General features: G+C 30.6%; 1 protein-coding gene across 1 annotated transcript; it reads left to right on the top strand.

The window, feature by feature from the left end:
* Positions 1-2067: 2067 nt before the first annotated feature.
* Positions 2068-3564, top strand: LOC143204992 (uncharacterized). The gene is made up of 2 exons (XM_076417951.1): positions 2068-2905; positions 2965-3564. The coding sequence occupies exons 1-2, from the start codon at positions 2138-2140 to the stop codon at positions 3379-3381; spliced, it is 1185 nt and encodes a 394-aa protein (XP_076274066.1). The 5' UTR covers positions 2068-2137; the 3' UTR covers positions 3382-3564.
* Positions 3565-8964: the final 5400 nt, after the last annotated feature.

Genomic DNA, 8964 nt, shown 5'->3' with positions numbered 1-8964 from the left:
ATATCAATACAAATAACTGTAAGGTTTTAAAACACACAAAGTATTATTATTTTAATTTGTATAGTTCATAAAAATAATATAAGTCAAGTTTGAAATGTTTTTCTTGTTAATTTGAATGATTAGATATTTTTAAAACCAGGTTGTTTAATTTTTTCTGGAGCAATATATAAATGTGTCAATAGAAGACCAGCAAAACGTTTTATTTTTCAAGAATAGTTGAAATTTTATGATTAAATTGCTTTGGATCAAAGGTTCGACCGATTTTATGTTAGTTTCTTTTTTGGAATGTAAAAGTATATGACTTATTGGACCAACTGTATTCAATATTTTGTGAAAAAGATATGGGTGCCAAAGAAAACGTCAATTGCCATCGAAAGAAAACATCATAGAAATCACTAAAATAAAGTAAGAATTATTTCAACATTCAACTTGTTGGCTAAATTTAGCTCCCTTTGACTTTTAGCTTTTAGAGACCTTTTAAGTACTACAAATTCGGAAACTTATTGATAAATCTGGAATATTCATCATTACTACTTCTGGAGAATCAAATTCTATCCACCTTCAATATATACTATCCTTGAGGATGCAGTGGAGTCGGTTGAACACAGTGAATTCATCTTGCTCTCTGTTCATCAATGGAAACAAAACATCGATTTAGAATCCGTATTTGTTAAAAGTGCAAAGGTCATATATAAAGACTAATAGATACATCAAAACAAGACGCTTGCATCTGTGAAATAAAAATAAGACCTAACTATTTAACAAACATAATGTATAGAAAGAAAAAGCAACAAACAGTCTTTGATAAAAACTTGTTTTATATATAATTGATGGGGTAAGGGTACCAAAACCTAGCATTATAGAAGGGTTGATATAAAAATATAATGTCTGTATATATTCAATGTCGTATATCATCACTGATGGTAATTTATTGAAGAATAATAATAATAACTGACTAAACCTACTTGAAAAAATAGATAAGGAACTCACTAAAACGTAAAAAATAATCAAATTTAGATATTTAACGCAAAAAACGTTATAATATAAAATATCTACATAATAATCGTTGTAATAACTAAATAAAAATAAACAAAAACCTCATTTAACCTACCTACAAGAAGTATTTTATATTCTACTATATACACACAATTTAGTTTAATACCTACCTAAACTTATTTTTCTATTTACAATATTATTTTAACTACTACCAACATATCAGTTTGAAGTCGGTACAAAGCCCAAACATTACAAAAAATAATAGTATAAATTTGTGACACATACACAAAATTAAATTACGGAAAAAACAAATCGAATTTGTGAGTGGTTAAAAAACAAATTGTACGGCTTTTGCGCCGGACGACTTTGGCAAGAAGAACCTCATTAAAAGCTCCTCAAAAAACTCTGAAGAGTATAGCGGTCGGCATCCTACTTTTATCATCAGCTTACCGAAATAACTTCAAAGTATATAATTAGTTGTCTGTAGGTCCCCATAATATTTAAAGAAATATCCTGTAATTTCTAATATTGATAAGTATTCTCTTCTGTAACATCAGCTCAGAAATAACATTATATACAAATATCTGACTATTTTAGATAAAAAAATATGTGAAAAAATTGTACGTGTCTTTGAAATATGAGAGTTTCTCTCGATTTCACCTTATTTCACCTTTATTTCACCTTTATTTCACCTCGGCAATGCACTCTTTCTTTGACTTTGAAATTCGGTCCATAATTGACGAAGAAATCGGCGAACATACATTAAAAATATATACAGTCGAACATAGAACCTCCTCCTTTTTTGAAGTCGGTTAAAAATTGAATACAACCTTGTCTTGTGGTTGTCAATATGCCATTAATATCTCCCAATTTTGGTAGAACTAACTCGGTTATCATGTCATGGGGTCCAATGATGCCCCACATCCTAAAATGATGTAGAAATCGTCGCAGCTTAAAGTCTGTGTATGATTTTATAGTTGATATCGCTCCCTTATCAGTGAAAAAAACAAATATTTTCCTCCTATTGCATTAAACTAATACATTTATGTTAGAGATAACGATATATAAATGTTGAACTATCGACGATCGATTCAGTGTGTCGTGAAGTGACAAACGGTTGGTGCGTCGTTACCATCTCGCCATGGCAGAATCAATGAAGATAAAAGAGGTCCTCGATTCCATCTTGAAGGACGTAGCCCGAACGCTGGACATCAAAAGCTTCGAGCTCTTACCCGATTTGTCCACGAATTTCGGAGACGGTTTCGTTGCTGCCTTCTACACGGGTGTGGTTCGAGACGAACTCAATGGACGTATGACCCACGTAGCCATCAAACGCAACCCCAGTTTCGCGTTCGCGGACTTCAGCGCCATCTTCAAGAACGAAGCGGACATTTACGCCAAGCTCGTCAAGTACTTCGACGAAATGCAGAGGCAGCACAAGATGACGGTTGTGTTCGACAATACTCCCCGGTACTTCTGTTCCAGCCTGGAAGCGAAGAACGAGTACATCGCCATGGAGTACCTGAAACCCGCGGGATACGTCATGGTGGACAAGGAGAAGTACATCGACGAGGAACACTGGAGGATGGTGTTCCAGGTCTACGGTAGGTTCCACGCCTTGTCCTTTGCCTTGAAGGAACAGAAACCCAGAGTTTACCAGAGTTTCAAGGACGGCCTTACTGATGGACTGGTGAGCTTACTGTTTATACTCATGGAGCCGATGAAAGAATCGTTTGCTGCTACTCTGGCAGCTCTGGATCCGGTGTTCGATGAAGAGGCTCATAATAAATTCAAGAAAATTGCTGATGATATTAGCGGAAACTATCAAAGAGTCAGTCAGTACCGAGGATCTTACAGTTGTATAACTCACGGTGACTGTTGGTCCAATAATTTACTTTTTAAATATTCGGTAAGTTCTCGTACATTATCCAGACATAGGACCTTAGATAACCTCACGTAATTTTCCAGAAAAATGGTAAGCTGGAGGATGTCAAATTAATCGATTTCCAACTTAGCAGGGAGAGTAGTCCAGTTCACGATCTCTCCTACATATTTTACTCGTCGGCTGGTAAAGAAGACCTCGACAAACTGGACAAATACCTCACCATCTACCACAGAAGTTTCTCGCGAATGGCTCGAGACTTAAATTGCAATCCAGAGAGCCAATTCCCCCTCAGCGCGTTGAAAGAAGAGTGGAAGGAGTATGGACTCTTCGGCGTCTACATGGGGCTGTACTTGTGGAAGGTGAAGTTATTACCCAAGTCTCAACTACTCGCAGATTCCGAGACTCAAGCCAAGTTGACCAAGGAATTATATGAAGGTGAAGCGTACAGAACAAGAGTACGCAACTTGGTACTACATGCTCTTGTTGAAGGACTTCTATAAACTCGCTTTATATTATAATAACTGCTTATTTATTAAATATATGTCATTATGACCAAATAAATATCAAAATGTCTAATGAATTACTACACCAACATTCGGTTAATTATATTTTGTTACAATATGATTGCTATATTAATATAAATAACTGTAAAGTTTTGAGACATAAAGAATATTATTATTTTAGTTTGTGTATTTTATAAAAGTAAATCGTATGAATTAAATTTGAAATCTTTTTTTAAATCTAGTGGAATCATATCTATCTATCAATAATCGAATAGTAATTGCTTGCCATCAAGACCTACAGTGATTTTGTGTTAGTTTTTTGAGATGCAAGAGGATTTTTCTAATGGTGGATTACCTCTAAAATGGTGAAATAATTAATCCGATTAAACTGTGTGACATTTGTATTGTCCTATAACATTAAATAAAATAGCTTTTTGTCAGAGTATACCTGGTGGACACAAAAACTTACTAATGTTTTTAAAAAAAATAGTAATATATATTTACAAATAGACCATGAAGAAAATAGCTCAGGTTTAAGTGGTTAATAGTAAAAATGATCCATATATTTTGAAAGAAAATGACGAAATATTAACCTTTCCTCTTATGAACAGCAGTATCTTCATTATAAAGCATCAATAATCTGCTAACATTTTAGTATTCCATCTTCCTTGATAACTCTCTTCTATCTGTTTTGTATCCTGGCGAAGGCGTTCATCTTGTTCGACACTCACCATTCCAAGATTAGGTGAGGAAATCGAAATGGGGAATGTAAGAAATGTGTTTTTAAAGATATTCTGCACGCAATGGTTGTAATTTTCTGTAAAAACTATTCATTAAAGACTCGGTATTTACAGTTTTAAGATTGCCTAAACATCCACGAATTACTTTCTTTAGAGATAACCAAGCAGCTCACTCTTTCGCAATTTATTGTTATTTATAAGTTTTCTTATTTATGGGTAGCTGATTTACCACAAACAGAATCAGTTTTTTCTGGCAAATATTTAATTTCATAGGGGTTTTTGGCCTCTCTAACAAGCAATATAGCAACAACTCTTAAATTAGCACAAAATGTTTAGTTCTATTCATTGTATTTGATTGTCTAAATTATTAATATTAATAAACTATTATTAATATAAGAATATAAAGATATTAGTGTCATGTTTTAATACATCTCTCTTAAATTTACTAAATATTCAGTTGATATTGACACTGGATGTCATTGTGGAGTAATAGAGCTTTTAAGTGCAAAAGTTATTCACACTGTTACTAAGGAACGTTACGTATTAGACAACCATATCAATAGACAATGTTTTTAGCAGTTAAAGAACAGCTAACAAAGAGGTTACAAATGTATAAATATATGTAAATCGTAACCGTGATACATAAAAATTACGGAATCATTGAAATGATAATGTTAAGGTTGAAGAATTTTCTATATGTTGAAAAATACAAACATCTGTGAGCTTATTGAGCAAACTGGAATATTCATCAATACTTTTGGGTAATCAAATTCAATCCACTTTTGAAGAAGAAGATGATATTCAACTTTCAATAAAGAATCGATGCCATACAGACAGATATTTTTCAAGGTAAACAATGCACTGATTTATAACTTGTATTTCTCAAAACTGTAAACTGTATATATAAAGGCTAACAGGCTATCTATCTAAAAAACATATTATATAAAAAGACAAAGAGAATGCAACAAAATTTTATCAAAAAACCTGTATTAAATATAATTGACGGAATAAAAGTATCAAAGCCTAGGATTATAAAATGTTGATACAAAAATATAATGATTATATGTACTGGATGTCATATATCGTTGCTGATGATAATTTCTTGAAGAACTATAATGATAACTGATTGAAGGCTTGGTGATGACGTGATGATGTGTTTGTCCTATCTATAGCCGCTAATATCTAGCGTTATTCTGACAGTATTTTGAATTGACGTCAGAAAAACAATAAGTTCTTAGAAGCTAGCCAAGATCAATGTTATTTGGATATAATCATAAAAATTGATAAAGATTAGCTAGATCATGTAAAATCAATCTTGCCTTGAGGTTGTCAACACGTCATTTATGTCATCCACTTTAGCATCATCCAATTTTGGCAGAACTAACTCGGCTATTACGTCATGGGGTCCAATGAAATATTTGTATATTGTCTAAGGGCATGGAAAGACGTTATTACTTCCTATAGTTTTCCAATTATAGTAACCCTAAACTGTCAGCTGTCAAACTGCTTTTTCTCATTTTTTACAACTGTTTGATCAGTCAGAGAACTATTGATGTTATATTACTAATTTTACATCTAGAATATTTCATAGACTATTACATTTCAAACGCGCTATAGTATGGCTTCATTGAACAAGTATTTATATTTTAATTATACCGTGCTGAGCGCAAACAACACAAAACTAATATTATAATTTTGTGACTATTATATTCTAAAATATATACAAAAAAATAAAATAGGAACAAAACAAATCTAACAAATTAGATCTTACTGACTTGAAAGTTATGAGTTGGTAGTACTTATAATAATATTCTAAATAGATAAATACGTTTAGGTAGGTATTAAGCTAAATCGTGTGTATATAGTATAAAATACGTGTAGTGGATAGGTTAAATAAGGTTTTTGTTTATTTTTATTTTGTTATGACAACGATTGTTATGTACATATTTTATTTTAAAGCGCTTTTTTTCTTAAAGATCTAAGTTTGATTAGTTTTTGGTGAGTTCCTTATTAATTTTTTGAAGTCTGTTCAATATTTTAAAAAAATATTTTATAAATAACACTACTAATCTAATAATAACGCCTTCAAATAGATGCAATTCTTGATATGACCGTCACAAAATAGATAAATAGGTTTAGGTAGGTATTAAGCTAAATTGTGTGTATATAGTTGAATATAAAATACGAGTAGTAGATAGGTTAAATAAGGTTATAGTTTATTTTTATTTTGTTATTACAACGATTGTTATGTACATATTTTATTTTAAAGCGCTTTTTTTGTTAAAGATCTAAGTTTGATTAGTTTTTGGTGAGTTCCTTATTAATTTTTTGAAGTCTGTTCAATATTTTTAAAAAATATTTTATAAATAACACTACTAATCTAATAATAACGCCTTCAAATAGATACAATTCTTGATATGACCGTCACAAAATAAATAAATAGGTTTAGGTGGGTATTAAGCTAAATTGTGTGTATATAGTGGAATATAAAATACGTGTAGTGGATAGGTTTAATAAGGTTTTTGGTTTATTTTTATTTTGTTATTACAACGATTGTTATGTACATATTTTATTTTAAAGCGCTTTTTTTGTTAAAGATCTAAGTTTGATTAGTTTTTGGTGAGTTCCTTATTAATTTTTTGAAGTCTGTTCAATATTTTTAAAAAATATTTTATAAATAACACTATTAATCTAATAATAACGCCTTCAAATAAATGCAATTCTTGATATGACCGTCATAAAATAGATAAATAGGTTTAGGTGGGTATTAGGCTAAATTGTGTGTATATAGTTGAATATAAAATATGTGTAGCAGATAGGTTAAATAAGGTTTTGTTTATTTTTATTTAGTTATTACAACGTTTGTTATGTTCATATTTTATATTATAACTTTTTTTTAAAGATCTAAGTTTGATTAATTTTTAGCAAGTTCCTTATTTATTTTTTGAAGTCTGTTCAATATTTCTTTTTTAAATATTTTATAAATAACACCATTAATCTTAACAATAACGCCTTCAAATAGCTGCAATTCTTTATATGACCGTGATAAAATAGATAAATAGGTTTAGGTGGGTATTAAGCTAAATTGTGTGTATATAGTAGAATATAAAATATGTGTAGTAGATGGATCAAATAAGGTTATTGTTTATTTTTATTTAGTTATTTCAACGATTATTATGTACATATTTTATTTTAAAACGTTTTTTTGTTAAAAATCTAAGTTTAATTAATTTTTTAATTTGTACCGAGTTCCTTATTTATTTTCTGTAGTCGGTTCAATTTTTTTGTTAAAAATATTTTATAATATAATACTATTAGTCTTAATAATAACGCCTTAAAATAGATGCAGTTTTTGATATGACCGCCATAAATATGTTGTAATTTATAATCTTTTAATATTTAACGATAATTTGCTTCACTCACACACCTTATGTATATATATTAACAACATAATAATACTCGAGATTAATTATAGTTAACTCCTAGTGAAGCAGTCAAAATTATATTTAAAACATTATTTGATCAATTTTATTTATATAGCGGCATATATAACATACTATATGCCAAGCAACAACGTTCATTGTTGATAATTTGGAATACTAAAAATAATTATATACCACTATGATTATTTTAAAAAGTAAAATTAAAATTAATTTATCTTAAAATATATTTATCAAGTTGTGATCTATATTTCTTAACGTATTGCTTCATTAAGTTCGATGTAAAAATTACTTGGGTGGGACTCAATCTCTTGGAACAACCTATAATTTGTGTTTCAATTGATTCTGCTTGAAGATTAGTTTGAAACAAAGCACTTCGGAGTGATAAATCCATAAATCCGTATGGATTTGATAACATTTTATTAAATAACAATTAGTCAATGTATCAACAAGGCTTCAAACCCTGTGGTTTCATTTTTGTCAAGATATTTTCGATATTTTATCTGGGTTATGTTAAAATATTTGGTGATAAGTATCTATAGAAAGGTTTTCTCGTAATAAGGGCAATTTGAATCGATCTGGCATCGTTCCCGCTGATGGTCAACTTTATTTTGTTGGTCTTGTATTTTTTTTTCTCTCTAGCAACTTCAGATGTTAATAGTTTCTTGCTTGATTAAATTGATTTCAGTTACATATATACTAAATATGACAAGATTTTGGTGAAGAAACACAGTGTTTTTGTTGTGTGTTAAATTTCAGTAATTTCCTCCTTTTTTGTTTATTTACACGACACGGATGTACCTTAACTTAGGGTAGTTTAAGGCTATTTAGTAAATCATAGAATATGACTTAGCTAGGAAATTAACTTAACCTATCTCGAACTCAATCTCTTCTCCAAGGAAGTAAATAAAAATATAATTTATAGTTGGATTCACCGAAAAAACAACATACACAAGCTTTATTCGAAATAAAATTTATGAAATGTATAAAAACAGTGAGTAGTTTTTCGACAAAAACATAATTAGATTGGTTTAGGGTAAATTTTATATGATTCGGTGAATGGAGGTAAAGCGAAATGAAATAGTGGTGTTTACATTATGTAACCGTTATTTATTGATGAGAATTAAATATGGAAAATACAAAATAGCTAAAACGGATGGCAGCGGTTTTACTTGGAGACGAGGTTTGGGCAGTCGATGGTGGCACGTCTAAACCAAACGATGGTCGGTTACTGAATGATTGGAAATACCTTTCAATAACATCCCAGACAAACGTCTCGGGGTTGCCAGCTATTCGTTATCGGGTTCTAGTTGGCGCTGCTGGCCCCCCCCCGTGTTCAACATCTGGGATTATATTTCTGGGTATTTTGTGGACCGTTATTCCACTACGTAAAATTCGAC

This window comes from Rhynchophorus ferrugineus, unplaced genomic scaffold, assembly GCF_030347505.1.
Source record: "Rhynchophorus ferrugineus isolate W39M unplaced genomic scaffold, kcgeb_rfMv2 rfM11, whole genome shotgun sequence".
Taxonomy (NCBI): Eukaryota; Metazoa; Arthropoda; class Insecta; order Coleoptera; family Curculionidae; genus Rhynchophorus; species Rhynchophorus ferrugineus.
Note: the sequence above shows the minus strand (reverse complement) of the source record. Positions and strands in the feature narration are given on the sequence as shown.

Coding starts and splice junctions, on each gene's coding strand:
- LOC143204992 (XM_076417951.1), top strand. CDS start 2,138: ATGGCAGAATCAATGAAGATAAAAGAGGTCCTCGATTCCATCTTGAAG. Junction 2,906..2,964: donor ATTTACTTTTTAAATATTCG/GTAAGTTCTCGT, acceptor GTAATTTTCCAG/AAAAATGGTAAGCTGGAGGA.